General features: G+C 29.8%; 1 protein-coding gene across 1 annotated transcript in view; it reads left to right on the top strand.

Moving 5' to 3' along the window:
- Positions 1-20513, top strand: part of LOC111628234 (carnitine O-palmitoyltransferase 2, mitochondrial-like) — a 58655-nt gene that overhangs the window by 27039 nt on the left and 11103 nt on the right. Inside the window, exons 8-10 of the mRNA XM_023371977.1 lie at positions 1938-2208; positions 10960-11156; positions 12551-12720. Of these exons, the coding sequence (XP_023227745.1) occupies positions 1938-2208; positions 10960-11156; positions 12551-12720 (638 nt within the window). The remainder of the gene's footprint in view (positions 1-1937; positions 2209-10959; positions 11157-12550; positions 12721-20513) is intronic.

The following is a 20513-nucleotide window of genomic DNA, read 5'->3' as shown; positions in this document are numbered from 1 at the left end:
TTCGGCATATTGTTGGTGTTTAGTTATGTTATATATTGGGTTTAGCGATGTTTGATCATCATTAGTCTTGAACTTCTGCCCTCCTAGCCACTTTTTTGTTCAGGAAATTGGCGGAAGTCACTCGGCACTAAATCAGGGCTATATGCTGGGTGTTTAAAGATGGTGAAGACTTCCACCTTTCAGACTTCCACCCAATGGAACTTTTTAATGTGTGAAGACTTCCACTTCTTTCCTGAACTGAAAATGTAGCTAGCAGGGCAAGGGTTTGAAACTAATGATGATCTTCAAAACATTGTTAAGGCCATCTCAATTCACTGGCGGCTACATTCTTTGAGAAGGGAACGGAAAAGCTCATCCACAGATATAACAAATTTCTCAATCTTCACAGTGATTATGTTGAAAAGTAACTATTAATGTTGCAATGAATAGTATATTCGGCCAAACTATTTGGCTTGATTAACGCATGTACGAAAATTGGTGCGCAAACTGCATTATGGCAAGGACCCTGCTCTTCATTGGCTCGCTGTCACTACACTTCGCCAATCGCGTTAATTCTTGACAATTGTAACGGACAGACAAGAGCATCATGGCAGTATGTGATAAATGATGATATCAAGTGTGAATAACAATGAAATGACCTACATGTGAAAATAATGGAAAAAGAACAGAGAAAGACCACGAAGTGAAAATGTGAAAATAAATATGAAATTGAGTTGATAACATAATCGAACAAGTCAATTATGTTATCAACTCAATAAGCTGCCTCAAACAAGTCGAGGCAGCTTATTGGCACGAAATTCATGGCCGTGAATGCCAAACAATTGTTGTCATAGACTTTGAAAAGCTAAATGCTTGTAATGAAAGTCACTTAATGTGCATGGGTGAAAGCCTGGGGTCGTTCGGGCTACCAAGCTGTTTCGAATCTGTAAAATCATAACTATGACTTATACCAACATCTTATCTGTCTCTTTTCTCTGTTATCACCAGGCTATGAGTCATGTAATTGTAAAATGGGACATCTACGACGGGAAAGTGACGAATCGAAAGTATGGTGAGTGCATATTATGATGTATGCATAGGCATATGTGGACAACAGTGATAGAGGAAAGAGAAGAGCAATAACGAGCTCTTAAAAAGGATAGGCAGGGTCTGACCCTCAGATGTGCGACGATTCTCGAACGAATAGGTGTGTACGTGTGCTGATCTTTGTAATTATAAATTGTGAATACAAGTGATTAATATTATGTTCTTTTTTATTTTGTGAATGTTATAAGTTATAAATAAATATAAACAAACAACACTAACCCGATAACATTAAATCTAAATACCAAAATGATTAATTTACTGTGTTTTTGTTATTTCTTACTCCAGTTTTTAGGTATTCGTTATTCGGCCGAATAGCGAAAAATAGGACGAATACTGAATAGTAACCAAATATTCGTTACATCACTAGTAACTATGTTTGTACATAACTTTTGGTAATAAATTCATTTTGTTATTTACACTTGTGTTTGTTATATGGACCATCAGAAGTTGAAAAAAGCCCTTGTATATATTAAATAACAAGTATATTATTATTTATATTAAATTGTTGTTATATTTATTATTTTTTGTTCTAAAATTTTTTGAAATATTGTTAAAGAAGGAATTTTAAAATCTATATTTTTAACATTTTTGTATTATATAAATATAAAAAATCAATTCTCTGTTAAATGTTTTAAATATTAGCAAAAGGATGATAATTTGAAAATATAACACAAAAAATTTTAAAATATTCTGATGATGAAAGCCATGTTTGTTCATTAAATAAAATAATCAACAGATCTTTAAAATTAAACTAGTAATTAATTGCTTTCGTAAGGAGAATCATTTGCACTTGAGTATTAGGTTTAAAAAGTATAATTATTAAAAACAAATTTTTTTACTCTACATTTTAGGCAATATTTTTCCACCTTCCTATATTCATGCTTGTTTGAATTATATTATGAAAGATAAGCATCCCACTGTTTTGGATTCAATTGGTGTATTAACTACAGAAAACAGAGATACTTGGGCATCAGTAAGAAAACATCTAGAAAATTTAGGAAATGGAGAGCAATTGAAGCTTATTGATAGTGCTCTGTATGCTTTGATTTTAGATGATGAGGATTGGGGTGATGATAAAGTAAAATTAGCACATGAGATGCTCCATGGCCCTGCAGAAAATAGGTACTAACTATTTGATGGTTCTATAATAATTTGCTTATAATAAAATAAATTATGTTAGTGTTATTTTTATATAAATGATTAATTTTAGTAAGAAAATATATTATTATTTACCTGTTAATTGCTCATTAGCAGTTAATTGTAAATACAGTAAGACCCTGCTTAACACGGGGGATGCATTCCTAAACAACAAAGCGCTAAGTGAAACAGTGTTAAACAAGGTTATTTTAACATAGAGTAAATAGGGATAGGGGAACACACAATCAAAGATAAACAAATTTTACTTTAATTTTAAGTTATTTTTATATTAATTTGTATAAAAATATATGTTAAATAACACACAAACATGCACACAGAAATGTAAAGTTCATTTTTTTGTGATGAAGGTTTTGACTTTTCTGAAATTCTTGTTGTTTTGCAATAAAGTCGTGAAATTTCATTTGATGCTTTTTTCTTTCCTTAAGCATATGTCAGTAGCAGAAGATTGCATCCAAAATGCCTCGTTTTGCTTTTGCACTCCTTTCAAAATCAGGATCATTCGCTACAATTTGATCAATGATTTTGATTATCTTACCAAACTTTTACTAAGAAAATCTGTAGAGGAATTTTTTGGGTTCTTCATTTTTCAGAATCTATTTTCCAGTTCTACATGAATTCCATGTTCTGCCAGTTCTTGAAGGTCATCGTTGGTAAAGCTCTCACCAGAAATCTGCTGTAACTCCTCAATATCATGCTCATCTATATCTCCTAGTCCTGCTATATCTATTAGGTTGAGTTTGGTCAACCTAATGATACAGTGATAGGTTCTTCTTGTTGAGAATTCTTGGATACACTTCAGCCATAACTTCATTTACACTTTGTTCATGCATTCCTCAGTTAATTCTTGCCAAGCGAATCCGATATTGCCTATGGCATCCATGATGTTATATCTTTTCCAAAATTGCACCAAACAAACATAGATTTAAAGAAAGTACACCTTTTTTTCCACCTTTTGCTGATTGGTTTGTGTTCGCAAATAATCGTATTATATACAAATCAATGAAATGCCGCGATAATTTAAGTCAGCATAAAATTTGAGCTTTTTTTAGGCTTTGAGCAGACCGCATTATATTGAATCAGCGTTAAGCAGGGTCTTACTGTATACATATATAAAATAAGTGAAATGGAAAAAGAATATATTTGAGATGGTACTCTAAATTGCATAACTGATTAAAATATTTATTGACACTAATTGCTAATTTGAAAGCATACTCAATCCAACATAGTCAATTTTTACATCTGTAGATATGATAACTCAAATTCTCTTCAGCAGAAATTATCTAGAAAGAATACATATCTACAGTGAGATGCTCAAATGAAATTAAGAAATTTATTTTTAAACAAAATATATGTTTTATTAAAACAAAAAACAATTTAAATGTGGTAAAATGTTTTAGTTTACAAAGAAAATAGCAGAAAGCAATGTTGTTATTTGTAAACAAGATTAAAATNAATATTCAAAAAATTTATAGACAAAAATCATAGTCTTTATTACACAACTAGATTTCATTATATCCAATGTCTCTTACATCTATAAATCTTTCTTTTCAGCTTCAAATTAATTAAAACAGGTATAAGAGGGGGGAATTGTTCAATTATCATTAAAATGCCAAGCTAGAATTTTTATTCATATTTTAATTTCCAGTCCAGACTGAAAGTTCATATTTAGTTAATCTGGACCTCCAGACTTATGCTTTCCTTATCTGGTCTTGATTTTCATCTATCTAATTCCACATATGCCTAAAAAATTTTAAATACTTTTGCTAATTTTTATAAAACATGCATTAAAAGAAACACCACTTACAATGCTTATAATAAAACTTTTATTTTTTTTATATGATTTACAGTGTCTTACATATGGACATTAGGCATATGGTTATTTAAACTAGGCAAGCCATATGCCTAATTTAAATAACAGACTGGGTATACTTAAATTATGTTGGATGGAATTTTACAAAATACTTAACACTCAGCTTCTGGTTTGGTTTATATAAACCCTGACTAAGATTCCAGAATAATCTGCAGTGAACCTGTATCTGAAATTATTGCATGAGATGCCCCTGTATGGGGTACCAATTAAGCAAGAAATCAGCACAGTCATTTCAGCACTTTTTGGAACTGACAAATCCACTGTTGCCAATGTTATTTGAAAGTGGAAAGCAACTGGTGCCTGTACAGTTCAGTAATGTTCAGAGAGGCCTTGTAAACTAACCAAATGCAGGCAAAAGACATCTTATATTAACTGTCATCATACACCAATATCACTCACTCAGGTAATATTTGAAAAATACTATATTCAGAAAAATCTAATATTTATTTGGCAGTAATTTGTTTTGAAGCTGAAAACCCAAAATCTGATTTCAACTAAAAGGAACGTAATGCTGAATAGTAAAACACAAAATATATTTTTAAAAATTTGCATTAACCACTAATTTCTAACATTTTCAGCCGATTTTAACCAACTTCTTCAGCAAAAACAAAACAAATGATAGTTGCATCTGAATAGAATGAAAAAATGAAAACATTCCAGAATATAACAAATATTAGTATGGGACCTTATAAGTTATGAAAAATTTAAATTGCTTATTCTAGAATGTTTTAAATTTTTTCATTCTATTCCAACACAACAGTCATTCATTTTGTCTCTGCTGAAGAAGGTTAAATATGGCTAAAAACATTAGAGATTTAAGGTGGTTAACAAAATTTTATGGCTTTTTATTAGAGTGCGAAACTGATTTCAGGCGATTCTTATATATATATATTAAATTAATAGTATAATATTGTGTTAAACAAGTGTTTGCACTTATCAATAGATGTCACTACAGAAAACAGATCTAAAATTTTTCAATTGAATTGTTTTAGCATATTCACTGACTTAGTATCTTCTTGTTTTCATTTATTCAACATGAAATTTTTTAAAATCAAATTAACTAATTAGTTTGAGCATGGAATAAAAAATAAGAAAAAATATACTCAAATAGTCAAGATTAACATACTCTACTCTAGAGGGAAAAAAATAAACTGAATCTTAGAGACATCCAAGGAACGATAAACAATATGAATTTCACTTAAGATTTAATCTTAATTGATTTAAATTCTGTAATTCATTAATAAGTCTAATTTAACTTATTTTTTAAACAAGAAGATAATCAGCTATGAAAGAATGAACTCATGGACAAGGAAAAATTGCTGTTTATTCAGTTAATTTTTTACCATTTAACTGATTTTGTAATAAGATATTTTGAAGGGAGACAATATATTATATAATCATTTTCGAGTGAAAAAAAGTTTATGAAAACTGTATCAAACTTGTGGAACATTGGATGAAGATAATTGTAAGTAATAAGAATCTCATTGTTGACTAAATAAATATATTTTATTTTATTTTTTTTAAATTGTCTTAATTTTTCCTAACACATTCAAAAACTTTGTTAAACCCAATAATATAAGACTAAGAAAAATAATAACCAAAACTTAAATTGTAAGATCCGAATAGCCCCTGGGTCTAATTAATAATTTAAAATTTAAGTTAAAATTTTGTAGAAAAATATTCTTTCGTTTTGGTGAGAAATTAATGGTTTTCTAACGTGGGAAAACTGATAAAAGAGCCACTTCCTTTGACGGAAGTAGAAGCATCCTTTGTTTTTCCCTTATCTGTTACAAATCTCACCACCCTGGGAATTGTTGACCCCTCATTTATTCCCCTTTTCATCCGTTCACATGAAAGAATCCAAGTATGATGATTGGTCGTAAATCAAGAGATATAGTTAGTTTGGCAGAATTCGGGGAGTATGTCCGTAGATCTGAGAGTGGAAAGAAGTCCACATATTTGCTCCCTAAGGCCAATGCCCTTAGTTAGGTGTTCGTCAGAAGATCTCATATAGGAGAGACGTCTCCCATATTTGCTCCACAACGCCTTTAGACTAAAGGGATATCGTATCCAGAAGGCCAACGTCGTAGACATAAATCCTTTCCATGTTAAATTAAGTTAGATAGAAATATGGAAGAAATATTTTATTTTGTGCCTATCAAGACCTCTCCATGAACTGAAGTCGGAGAACTTTATAAATGAAATACATTCGTCTAATACAGAAGAAGATAAAGTCTTGGTTGTATGAATATAATTATTTTGTGAGCTCTCTCTCTCGGCGCGTTTAAATTGATTTATTCATTGTTTCAATTGATTGTCTTCGAATATTTAATTATTTCCATTTTTGTATGATTTTATTTATTTTTGTTTATTAAATTTTCATTATTATTGTTAAAGAAATGTCTCTGGTTAACTCTCTGAATCAAATCTATATCACTAGTAGCCCGGGACGCCCCCTAGTGGGCGTTGTTTACAAATTTCCATGAAGCACGGTTCCTTTGACTTTTTTGTTCCTATCAATATGCTGTACAGCTCTGTTAAAGTCCCAATGGTAAGATTAGGTGAAGAGGTGGCGACCCCCCAAACTGTAGCCCTTTGTGCGAACAATAAAGGCAAAGGAACCATATCCCTACTCGCGACCCTTCGCGAGATATAAGCCCCTGAAATAATAAATTCATATTACAAATATACTGAATTATTTATATTGGTATATTGACCAAATAATAATTTATTGCCAAATGAATAATAATAATTCATATTGTTAATTTAAATAAGAATTAAAATTGGTAATTTGAATGTTTGAAATATGACACACGATAGGGGCGCCTCTAGTGTCGGTTGTCAAACGGTTACGGGACAGACGGACGGAAGGAAGGAAGGACGGACACTTGTTGAATGGGTTATATATATAGATATCCACACGCGTGTTTATCTGCGTAATAATAAATTGATAAACTGGTGTCAGCATCCTGATTTGGATCCGAATCTCACAATTTGGATCGGTTACCAAAGTCCTCCCGGTCAAAATCTTGATATAAGATTGGATCTCACAATCCGAAACTTGAGCACTATTCTCACAGAATAGCTCCGATTAAGTGGTACCCTTGGCAGATACCCCTGGCTAAGCTCACAATAAATATATATATATATATATTTAATGTATTGTCTTCTGTGAATTTGTAAAAGAACTTGTAACCTGAAAAGCATGTGCTTTAAACTGAAGAGGAACAGAAGTGACCAAAATGCATATTTAATAAAACAGAAAAACCTAAAAAAGGTCTCTTAGTGTTCAAGTGAAAACATTTGAAAAGGTGTGATAAGTCCTCAGACTAGAAGCTGATATAAAAACTTAATAACCATTAAATTTTAAAACAGACAAGCAATTATTTATTGTGACATTGTCACATTGCTGGAGTGCAATTTTTTAATCATATTTTTAATTTATTTAATTTAAAATATATGCTCTCCACCTTAAATTAGTGGTGGCTTGCCCCTGTACATCATAATTTTCCTGTAGCAATAGTCATGTTGGTCATGTCTCTAACATCTTTCAAGGAAAATTTTTGAGTTGAAATAACATGACTTGATTTGCATTAGAAGTGTGTATATAGGTAATTGGAGTCTCCTGTCTCTAAACACTCCATATCTAATCTTGTCTTTCATCTATCTAACTCTGTTCTCAAGATTAAAGAAAGATGCAAACAGACAGACGAGAATGGGAATTTATAGGTTACAATTTTTTCAAATTGTAGCCCAAATATCTTTGATATTTGTTCTTGAAAGCTCCACAATGTAACTATATTGTTTAAGCAAGTGCAGAGACAATAATAAAAAGTTTATTGATATGGCTTCAAAGTGCCAAGCTTATTTTTACCAAAGAAAAACCCTCAAGAAAAAATTTGACTTTCATTGTGGGTGCCATAATTTTACTCCGCACAATATTTTTCCTCTATGATGTTTTTCTTTGACTCAATTTTTTTAACAAATTAACTTTTTCACTGTCTTCCTTTTATAACTATTTATTATTGCTTCTATAACATACAAGGGTGATTCAAAAATTAAGGTAACAAGAGCTCTCATGGGTGTCATATTTCTCCTCTTGTTCGAATTTCCCATTTAGGGCTGCTAGCAGAAGACCACAGTGTTATTGCACAGGCATTAGATGGTTAAAACATTGTGTCAGACTCGCACAATTTTTTTTGTGAGTGCAATCATTTTGAAAATGGTTGCACTCATGGAAACATGGTCAAATGTGGAAGTGTTTAGTGTGGTTCGGTTTCTGCGTCTGAAAGGCAACTCACCAGTAGGAATTCATCGTCAACTTGTTGAGGTGTATGGTGGTAATGTCGTGTCATGAAAACAGGTGTGGGTTTGGTGCACTGAGTTCGATAAAGGCAGGACAGATGTGCAAACTGAATTGTTATGTTGTTTCAAGTAGGAGGTACTGGAACATCCTCCCTATAGCCCCAACCTGGCTCCCTGTGATTTTCATCTCTTCAGATCATTGAAGAAGCATCTGGGTGGTAGGCGATTCCAAACCAATATGGAAGTTTAGCAAGCTGTCATAGTGTGGCTGAAGGGACTTGATGCATATTTCTTCTCTGCTAGCATCAATACCTTGGTATATCGTTGGAATAAATGTTTGGACAAGCATGGTGACAATGTTGAAAAATAATATGTACCAGTGCTATAATAATCTGTATTACTATATTTGCCTGTGAAATAAAATTTGTACGGGAGAGCTCTTGTTATCCTACTTTTTGAATCACCCTTGTAATTTGGTCTTAAAACACAATAGAAATACAACAAAAAATAAAACCGAGATTAGAAACTAATTGCAACAAACTAAAGGAGGAAGCGAAAACTGAAAAATGTAATTAATAGGATTGTTTCAGCTTATGATTTATTGGTTTAATTTCTTGGGGCAGAATTGAACACATCAGTTCAAGTTGACTGGTATATTTTTTTCAAAATTCATATTTTAAAATTCTACAATATACTTGAGTTTAGTCGACTGTCTGTTGGGAATTAACTATTCTCATAGTATCTGGAGTGAGAGAGACTATTTTGCAAACCAATTTATTATGTCATTCGTTAATCAAATTGTTGTTTTTTTTCATTTATTATATTTAAATCTTTTCTTTAAAATGATTGACTTTAAATCAATTTTCTCATAATTAACTAATAGAAGTGGAATTTGTTTGGCTGATTAAGATGTATGTTTATTAATGTACTCTAAAGTTTTTCCAAGGTAAATTCATTATATCCATTTTTTGATTCCTCCATCAATTTTAGTACAACTTTTTGTATAGAAATTTTAGATAAAAATATTTGCATACCTAGGTGGTATCTTTCTTATAAAAGGAATCATAGTGTGGTAAGTTGGAGTTGCACATTCCAAATTTGCCCGAGTTGGACTATTTCTTTACCAACTCCACCACACTACTTCTAGCATTATAGTTATTGAGGCATGTCTTAATTGACAAGGACTAACCAATCATTAAAAGTGATTTTAGAAAGTTCCTCTTTTATAAATATGTTGTTATTATTATTGTGATATGTAATAATACTAAAGTACCTGTAGTAATATACAGGTACCACTAGAAATAAATTGAAACCAATTACTTTGTACTCGAATATTTGTAGTCTTGGGAAAGAAGTGGAAAGACAAATTTTTATGACAACGGATACATAAATCGTAAATTTAAGGAAAATAAATTCTAGAGCTTTTTCTGTACGTCATGCATCTCTCTCATTCATTAAATTTGTAAATGATGCTACCAAAGTAACAGTTAATTTTTAACATTGTACAAGAATTTTTTCTACATCACCTTATAATAAGGTGATGTAGATGTAGAAAAAATTCTTGTACACATTAATCACCTTATTATAAGGTGATGTTATTAAATTTATATTAGTACAAATTTAATACAAAATCATAATATCACTGGTTTAACATTGAAATCCGTAAGTAATGTAAGATGGGAGAACAGAATAAAAATATCAAATATTTTAATGGATTTTTTTATAAACTCCTGTCAACTATACAGAACTGTCATAAAAATTTGCCAGTAAATTCTTATTGGTTGGGTTAAGTTATAAATTTACTCGTGATTCACATAATCAGGTGAGGGCAGCCAAATATCTAGCAGGCAGGAGGCTAACAGCCCAGAACTGGTCTTGGATAGAATCATTGGAAGCGCTATATGTGTGTAGCTTCCACCAGCTAAACCACTTGAGGTTAGTGCTCTATAAAGTGCATGCGCGAATGCATATAATCTGGCTGTTTGGAAGCTGACCCAGTATTGACAATACAGTGCTTCCAATCTTATCTTTTTTTCACATGTATTATAGAAATTTGTAATAAGATACATAATGTGATTATGATAAAATATTAATTTTAATTAATCCAAAATACGTTAAACACATTGTGCAATTATTTTCATATTTTATTTTTTTAGAAAATACAAGGGAAGCAGCACACTGCTTCTTCCCTTGTATTTTCTAAAAAAATAAAATATGGAAATAATTGCGCAATGTGTTTAACGTATTTTGGATTAATTACTTACACTGCTTCCAATGATGGCATGCCACCACACATCATAAATCAAAATTTGAATTATATTCTGTGTATAAGTCAAATTTAAGTTAGCTGAATATTTTGGGCTATAATTTTGTTTAAAAGCAAAATTATAATTTAAAAAATCCAGATAAATTAGTAATCAACATGTTTATAATTATAATAAAAATAATTAAAATAATTTTAACTTTTATCTGTGAACTTTTTAGTAAAACATTAGATTGAGAATAGATTAGTTTGATTTAAAATAATAGTTTATTTACAGATGGTTTGATAAATCTTTTCAACTAATAATAAATAAAGGTGGAGTTGCTTGTATCAACTTTGAACATTCCTGGGGTGATGGTGTTGCTGTATTAAGATTTTTTAATGAGATATTTAATGATTCTACAACAAATCATCATATTCACCCTCATTCAATTCCTGCAAACTTAGATGTAACACAGAAAGTTAAAGTGTTAGGTAAGTCATTTTTATACAATATTTGTATGAAACAAAATAAATTACAGAATTAGTATTTATGCTGAATTTTGATCTTTATCTTTTATAATAATAATAAAATTTAAGAAAAAAGTAAAACATTATTATACTTGCAATATATTATTTATTGATTATTTACTGATGTTAGATTACATAAAAAAGTATAATCACTTTTAAAACTTGAGCATTTCAAGATTTTTCTTTATAAAAACATTATTAAAAAATTAAATGTAGAATTATTCAAAAATCTTTAACGTTATAGAATTTTATATATTATTTTCTTGAAGTTATAATTAAAAAATGAAAACTTCTAAATTGATGACTTTTAGAGAGTTTTATATGGAATGAAATATGAAACAATTTGTTAGTTTTCAAAGTAATTTTTGAAATTTTGTTGGGGATAGTGACAAAAGAAGCATGCACATATACCTAATTACTAACAAAAACGTCTTTAATGAACAAAACAGTCACTATGAAACCCTGAGATAGGGTAATCCAGCCAACCCAGTAAGGTAACAATTAGAATTTGTGTACTTTGTGACTGCCGTAGCATATTATAACTAATTTGTTCACAAACTCCTGAAGATCAAATCAAACTAAATTAAAATAATGGGAATAATAATAATTGAATTACAATTATATCCATAATCCCAAAACCAAAGGTACAAAATATGTTGCCAGTAGATGGCAGAACACTCCAAATATCAGCGTTGCAGGTTCCTTGGACTTTTTCTGAAACTCCTTAAGTCCTTTGTTCAAAAAAGAATTCTCTCTCTCTCTCTCTCAAGCTCAGATTTGGGTTGTGCATGTTGTTTGTTTGAGCCCCTGTTTGGATATTACCTTCATGATGTCCAAACCCGTTTCCTCCAGGAGGAGTCCAACTTCAACATTGTACCACCAAGCTGGTCTGGACACGAACACAAACAATGACATAATGCCAGACAAAGGGTAGAAAAAGCACATGAAATTGGGTGGATAGAGAAGACGTAAAAAGAAACAAAAAGGAAGATGACCACAAATGTTAAATTGTTACATTAATATTTTATAAATATTTATTAATGTTATAAAATTTAGAAAGATATTTAAATTAATACCAGTTCAACTATAGGCTTTTCTTCAACTTTTAAAGTCATTGCAATATAGTAATTAATAAGGTATGCTCAATTATAAAATGCTCTAGTTGGATGTTTTAAAATAAATTTTAATTTTGCTAAATGTAAATGTGAGCATATTGCTTAAAGATTAATTATGAAATGTTCACTCTTTCTAATGTGATGTTAACTTACTATATATTAGTTCTGTTAATTATATTTTTCGTAATTTCAAAACTATATAAAAAAAATTTTATATTGAATTTTACTGGATTATATTTTCAGAATTTAAAGTTGATGAAACAGTCAAGCAAGCCATACATATTGCTCAGGAAAATTATCATAAATTGACAAGCAATTTAAACATTGATATCATGCAATATTTTAAGATGAATAGAGATTACTTAAAAAATCAAAAAATCAGTCCTGATTCCATTATGCAATTAGCTATCCAGGTAAGTTTATAATAAACTAATCACCATAATTGGGCTATTTTTTGCTGCTATTAATAATTAGATTTTAAGTAATCTGGTGTTAGAGGTAATTTAGGTGCCATCCATTATCGAAATTAATAATTATAAATAATTTAGGGTAGTCTGGAAGAAAATCGGCCCAGAGGCAGGATTCAAACCTGCTTACCATGCAGTTGCATTGCCAGATATGTCACCCAGACCTCTGACAAATTCTTTACTTCCAGACACATTTAATTCTTGATATAACCATTCACAGTTACTCGTGGTGCCGACTGGGGATGACTCCTATGCCCTCAGCCTTTATAATCAAAGCACGTGTATGGTAAACAGTGAAACTTTCTTGTTAATTTGATCACTTGGTGATATCAGCACCCCCTGGTAACAGTTATGTAGACACTTGTTCATTACCAGGTTATACTGACCATTATTAGCATGATTGTTTGCTTCAATTGATAGCATTCTAATGAGGATATGTTTGTTTAATGTTTGCAGGCTATATAATAATGTCTTTAGCATTAGAAAAATGATTATATTGCTTTCCTAAACAAAAAGAAAAGCATATCTGGATAGAAAAATTAAAATTTTTATTTCATGTAATATTTAAATTTTGTACATTTGTTAATACGATTATACCACAATTTCACAATACAATTAATAAAATTACAATTAAAAAAAATTCTGGAATGCATGATTATTAACAATTAGGATTTTTTTGATGCTATTACCCAAAGTTCACATCTAAAAAACATGCAACAAAAATATCTACAAGAATAAAATTCTTTCAATAAATATGTTTTTATGTATATTTTATATATTTCTAACAAATTAATTAAAATAATACTTTTATATACAGATAAAAAAACTATCGTATTTAAGAATAATGAAATAATATATTTTTAATTATTTTATACACAGTTCTCATTATTTTTATATATAATCTGTGATGATTATTGCTATTGCATTTTCTATTTAATTCTTGAATAATTGAAGAAGTATTATAAACGTTTAATTTTTTATACTGCTTTAGCTTTTGATATTTACAATTAAATTTATTTAGAATATGTTGTGTGTCTATAATAGTTTAAGTAAATAATTTACTTAAACAACAAAATTAACTGTAGAAATATGTTTGGTCTAATTATGTGTACGAAAATGTTCATGAATACTTTCTTATATCTTTATAATCTAAATTTTAACAATACGATAAATTTAATTTAACTAAATATATCCTATATACAACAATTAATAGTAATTGCTAAAGGATCAAAATCATATACTTTTCATCTTCTATGGGAAATCAATTTAATCAGTTTCCAGGAGTTGAAGACATCATAAAGCTTGCAAACATGTAATAAATAAAGATATAACATTTGGTAAAAAAACGAATTTTTTATGTAAAAGGTTTGTTTCAATGTAGCTAATAATATGTGTCTAGCTGTAGGAACACATTTGATGGCTGAAACTAAATATGTGAATTTAAAATAAATATATTCATAATAAAAAGTAATAGGCTTACATTTAATTGAAAATTACTTACCATTTTCAGAGCTAAATTGATATTTCTCTAAAGTCAAATTGTAATTCATGTTCAGAAATAAGATGAGCTTTTAATAAGTCATGAAAAAGAAATGTATTGTTAGAGTTGTTTACAGGATGTCAGTCTTAATTTTCTACTTATAACACTACTCTATTTTTCTAAAATCTCTTATATGCTATTATTTCTATATTCATTTATTTCTGTATGCTGTGTTTTTGTCTTCTCAAACTATACAAAAACAAAAATCTTTTATTGCATATATCACAAACTTCACTATAATTATTTATTTGTTTATTTTTTAAAAAACTGGGTGGTTTTATCCAATCATTTGATGAACTTTTCTTAAATGAACATACAGTTTTTTGTTTTTATAATCTGGAGATTGCACTTCAAATATGTAATGATTTTTATCATCTCATTTCTTTCAAATTATATTAAAATGGATTAAATAAAAAGTGTGAATATAGTAAAAAAACATATTGTCCATTCATATATAATTGAGGTATAATTTTTTTTTAAGTGTAAATATGGATTATTATAGCATAAATTTTGATTTGAATAAAACAAAACATAGCTTCTTTCCTAATTGTTTATTAACACATATTAGTTTGTCTTACTTAATGTATTTTGCTAGAGGCACTATGGTTGGTCTCAGCCAGCCATTGTGTTCCGCAGCTAGATGTTTGTCTAATAATGGTTGGTATAACACATGGTATAACCATGCAATGAGCAAGTCTACACAACCATTACTAGACGGCACTGATATCCAGTGATGAAATTAACAATGGAGTTTCACAGCTTACCATAAACATGCTTTATTTATAATCATCCATTATGGCACTAGTAACCATGAATGTTCATATTGAAAATTAAATGTGTCTGAAAATGAAGAATTGCTCAGAGGTAATCCACATTTAAATTAACTGGCAATGAGACCACATGGTATGAAGGAGTTACGGGTTTAAATTCAACTCCAGGGCATTTTTTTTTCTAAACTAATCTGAATTATTTCATAAATACTAAATTATTATGATTATTAATTTTGATAAAGAGAGAGCACTTAACATCTACCTCTAATATCAGATACCTTAAAATCTAATTATTAGTAATAGTGAAAAATAGCCTGATTAATTATTATATAGTCTAATAAAATAAAATTGAAGGCAAAACTGTCCAAAAAAGGATCACCGTTTATTACTTGTGTTCCAAGACTAAAACATTTTCGGCGACTGACCTTCCTTTTTAGGCTACTTGTTGCCGTAAAGTTTACAAAAAGTCCTTTTAAAAAACACAAACACATCCAATTAAAATTTTTTAAAATTTCTGAAAAAGGAACTGGTGACATACAGTTGTCTTCCTTACTTCCATCATACCTTCTTTTGGGGTTTCTTCTTCTTTTTATCTACTAAAGATTAGTGCTGGAAAATGTAGATTTTTAGAGAATTTGCCCCCTGGTGATGATATATGTAGAAATTTCTTCTGTAAACGTTCGTCCGACGGAGAATTATTTCTAATAAAATAAAATTGAAGACAAAACTGTCCAAAAAGGATCACCATTTATTACTTGTGTTCAGCGACTGACCTTCCTTTTTAGGCTACTTGTCGCCGTAAGGTTTATATAGTCATTTGGTTTATTATTAATACATTGGGCTTAGTGATATATTATTAATAAACCAAATTATTGCTGTAATTAATCTGCCTATTTTTCATATAATTTTAAACATTGTTTTTTATAGTTGAATTTTTCAAAATTTTTAAATACAGTCAAACCTCAGTTTATGAACTTAATTTGTTTCTGAAAGTTATTTGCAAATCAATTTGTTCTCAAACTGAAACAAATTTTCCCATAAGAAATAATGTAATGTAAAGTGTATTAATCCATTCCCAACCCCAAAACAAAGCTTTTCTTTTTTTTTTCCTTCTTCTTAAGCAGCTTTTCATGCATAAAAATGCCTACAAATGCAATATAATATAATATCTACATTTGTAATATAATATATATTTATATTAAAAGCAAAATGTTTCATCATTGCCAACCGAAACCAAAACTAACACTTTTTGTAAAGTGCTCTAAATAGAGACTTGACTCTGCCTGGATATAACCAAATGAATCAAAACAGACAAGTACTACTTTATCCACATTTTCTGAAATATTTTGATTTAAATTTAAATTACTTTTATGCTAGTGGAGTCTTGGTCTTACAGTCAAAGAGAGTAAAGAAAATTATTTACATTCTGATGTAAATTAGTCTTGTCTTTACAATTTTTGAAAATTGAATTGTTAGATAGTTAATTTAATAATAATAGTCTGTCAACTGTAATTAATTAATTAAAATTAATAATTGATTTCTGGTAGATTAATAATAATAAAAATAAATTTTTCTTATATTTTTAATTACTTTTTGCTTTTGTTATCAACTATATTTGAGTGATGTAGAAATTTACACATTCTTACAATTGTTATCATGTAAACAGACCAAATTTGTAGATAATAAAATCAGTTGCATAAGCTATCAAAGAATTGGATTAGTTTCATAAAAATTTAATGATTCAAATTGACTCTCAGAAGTTTGCTTTTCCTGTCTTTGACAATTTGAGAATGCATTTAATTCAAGGATAATTATTATTATTAAGTATCAATTTTAGTAATTAATTAATTAATGAACTGTAATGTTCTATTAATTTCACATTCAAACCTTTAAATGCAGTATACTTTTAATTATACTCCAACATTTTCAGTCATTTTTAATGACCACCTTCAAAGAAAACAATACATACTAAATATAGAATAATGCTGTAAGTGTAGAACTTGTTAACTCAGTTTGAAAATTAACATATTAGAATGTAATTTTACAAATTGAAATTCACATGCCAAATGTTTGTTATTTGTTTAAAAATACAATAACCACTAAAAATTTTACAGTAAAAAAAAAAACAATATAGTATAGACTTAATATAAATAAATATATGTATAAAACTAAAATAAATCTTGATAAATATGGATAAATAAATAAAGCTCTGTGTCATATCAGTAGTGCTTTCCATGCTCTCAATGTTGCATTGCAGTCTCTGCGATTGATTGCTTGCCCCTTTTGTATTTGTATTGCTTTATAAATTTTCCAAGCTCTGGAGTGTTTTATCTACTACTTTTTCTATATTCTTTTGTATTATTTTAGCTGGTTTCAAACCACTGAGACAGAGGTAGGATCAGCAAGCACATATGTTGTGAGTGCTATATTAGGGATGGCTTTATTGATGATGTCTTTATGCTCTTTAATTCTTGCTGCTAGTGATCAATTAGTTGCTTGATATAACATAATTCTTGCTTTACTCTGCTGTCTTCTAGGGTTATTTGGTAAACCCTCAGTACATGGGTTGGATCAGTGGGCTGTTTGTTGTTCTGGAGTAGCCTATAAACAGTTGGATTTCTTTCAAACATTATTTTTTTCTTCCTGCTGATTGACCTATTTCCTTACGTTTTACCAAGGGGGGCCCTGTACTCCATCACTGTATATTCTGCTTGTGCCTCTTGTGTTTTTTTTATCATGCATTTCTTGATCAATGCTTTGATATTTTTCAGTTTAAATCCAAATTGGTGCCCTAAAGAACTAATATATTCCAGCTTTTATTCTTTATCTTGTACATTTACATAGTATGTGTGTGCTTTTTTGTCAGCATTCTAAAAGATGCCATCTTATAGTTGTTTGGATCATGAGATGCCCGTGATATAAATATTGGATTTTATGTGGGTTTTCTATATTTTCTATATTATATTCTGTGTGGTAATTTCACCTCCTTTCAGCATGACTGTGACATCTAAGAAATGTGTAAAAATATCACTTTCTTCTTCTAACTGAATTTTTAACCTGATGGGTTCACATTGACATCACTTATGAATTTCTTGATGTTAGGTTGTTTCTTCCAAATTATTAAGACATCATCTATGTATCTGGCATACAGTGCTATGTTTTCATAGTACTTAGGCAAGATTGCATTTTCCAGTGACCATTTTGCAGTGTGTTTCTGAAAAGGCACTTTCCACGGGGATCCCTTTATTCAGATTGTATGTAATTCCATTAAACAAGGAGGAGGATGAATATGTTGCTGTGTGTGCTAATGCCAGTACAGTGGGTGATTGGTTAATGAACATAATCCATTCCAAGACCATGTTTACTATCTGAATTGTTCATTAACTGATTATTGATTTACCATAGATTTTTATGGAAATTTGATTAATTTGTTCTGGAGACCAAAAAAAAAAATTATATACTTTCTTATTATATTTATTTGTATGTAATAATAAAAATACATATATACAAAGTCTTGAATTTTATCAGTCATGTTTTTTTCTGTTTGTGGGGTGTTAAAGAATCTATCCAATGTTGACTGCTTTTCTATCTTCTTCAGGATTTTTAGGAAATAATTAATAGTATTGTCATTGCAGAGATCCCTAAGCCTATTAACATCAGCCTGGTTTGGATGCCATTCTAAGACTGTTGTTCTGACATCCTTCCACTTGTTCAAAAGATCTTTAATCAACAATGGTCCTCTTTTTCAGAAAAAAACATATCTTGCCGAGTTTCTTGATGTTCTTCATTCAAGAGTTCTTGGAGTTCTTCTGTCATCAGATCAGTTTTAGGTTCCATTATGAGCTCTTCAATGTTCTTTGTTTCTCAGATGTGATTTTCGTTACTCCTTTAGCTGCTTGAATCTTCTTGATTATATCTTTCTTAGATAAGATTGTGCCTACTGTAGACCTGTTCAAGCCTTACTGCAAAGCAACATCAGACATCTGCCCCCTCTACCATGGCTGTTAAACTCGCCTTTCAAAAATAAAAACTGACACAAACTTAACAAGTCTCAGCCTGCTCAATAGTCTCATGAAGACTATAAAAAAATTCTTTGTCAGAAAGGTAAACAAAAAAACTGGAATTACAAGGGAGTTTCAAAGAAGGGAATACTATTCAATCAGTATATACCAGGTTGAGTGTCAATGTCAACATCTCCCACACTCTGAAAATTTTGAATTGTTACCTGGAGACATGCTGCTTCTTGTGTTTGTTCTGTGAGGTGTTCGTTGTCCAAATGTAAAAATCTTTTGTGAAAGTGCTCATCGTTTGATTTGTTTGCAGTCTGAACTGCAAACAAATCAAACAATATTCGTTAACTGATCACCCACTGTATTTGTTGCAGTACAGTATTTTTTTAGCATTGTTAAGAGACTTTTTACTGGAGAAAGTTATGTGGCAAAAACATGGCTCTAGCTTTATGGAAGAGTATAAATCTTTAAAGTCTAGCATTGTAACCTACTCCTCCTCATATAATTTCAGTTGATGGCATTTCTGGGTTATCTCATAATGGTTGTGTAATGCTTAATTCATGCAGTGGCAGGTGCTTACTGATGTAGATATTGAGTGCTTGTTATAAGGCAATAGTAAACAACATTTATCCATTGTCCTTATGCATTTCCCTGCTTTGTGGATTTTTGTGAACCCATTCCAGTCAGCCTTGGGGAAGATAGACACATTTGTCATTTTTAGTTTTAGTGGTTGTGAACCTTTTTACCCTTTTTTGCAGACAATCAATTAAGTTTGGAAGGGCTGTTGTGCAGGCATTGCTTCAGTGTATTCTATAAGGAACTGGCTATATGTAGATGTTTTAAGTATTACTATATCTTTTTTAATTTGTCTATTTTAAGACTACATCATTGTCAGAAAGCTATCTTTTGATTTCTTTTCTCATCCTCCATATTGGGCTGTTCATAGAGCATGTGCATTCTTTAATTTTGAAGGTCACTTTCCATCTAAATAATTCCTTCTACATTTCATTCAACCCTTCTACAGCTTGTTCAATCTCTGGTATAATCTTTTTGATCTGCATCTTAGGTGGTGGTATGTATTTTGGGGCTGTATTTCACTGCAAAGTATACTGAATTTAAAGCTATAAGTGTGAAATTAGTAGTATTATCAAAGTGCAGTTTGTCAAAGCACTGTAATCTAAATATTTTTTAAATATTTGAAAAGTTTTGGTCATATTTGCTTTTTGAAACTTTTCACTAATAAACTCTTAATTAATTAGATTAATGTAATAGTCTCATGAATTTTACAGAAATGTTTTCTGTTTATTATTTTTACATTTAAAATAAATACGGTGCAGGTAACATATCTTTCATTTAAAACTTTTATATTTTACTATTATAGCTTATATAAAAATATTTATTATANATATATTATTTTCT

This window comes from Centruroides sculpturatus, unplaced genomic scaffold (assembly GCF_000671375.1).
Source record: "Centruroides sculpturatus isolate CEXI.00-Female unplaced genomic scaffold, Cexi_2.0 scaffold532, whole genome shotgun sequence".
NCBI classification, from domain to species: Eukaryota; Metazoa; Arthropoda; class Arachnida; order Scorpiones; family Buthidae; genus Centruroides; species Centruroides sculpturatus.
Note: the sequence above shows the minus strand (reverse complement) of the source record. Positions and strands in the feature narration are given on the sequence as shown.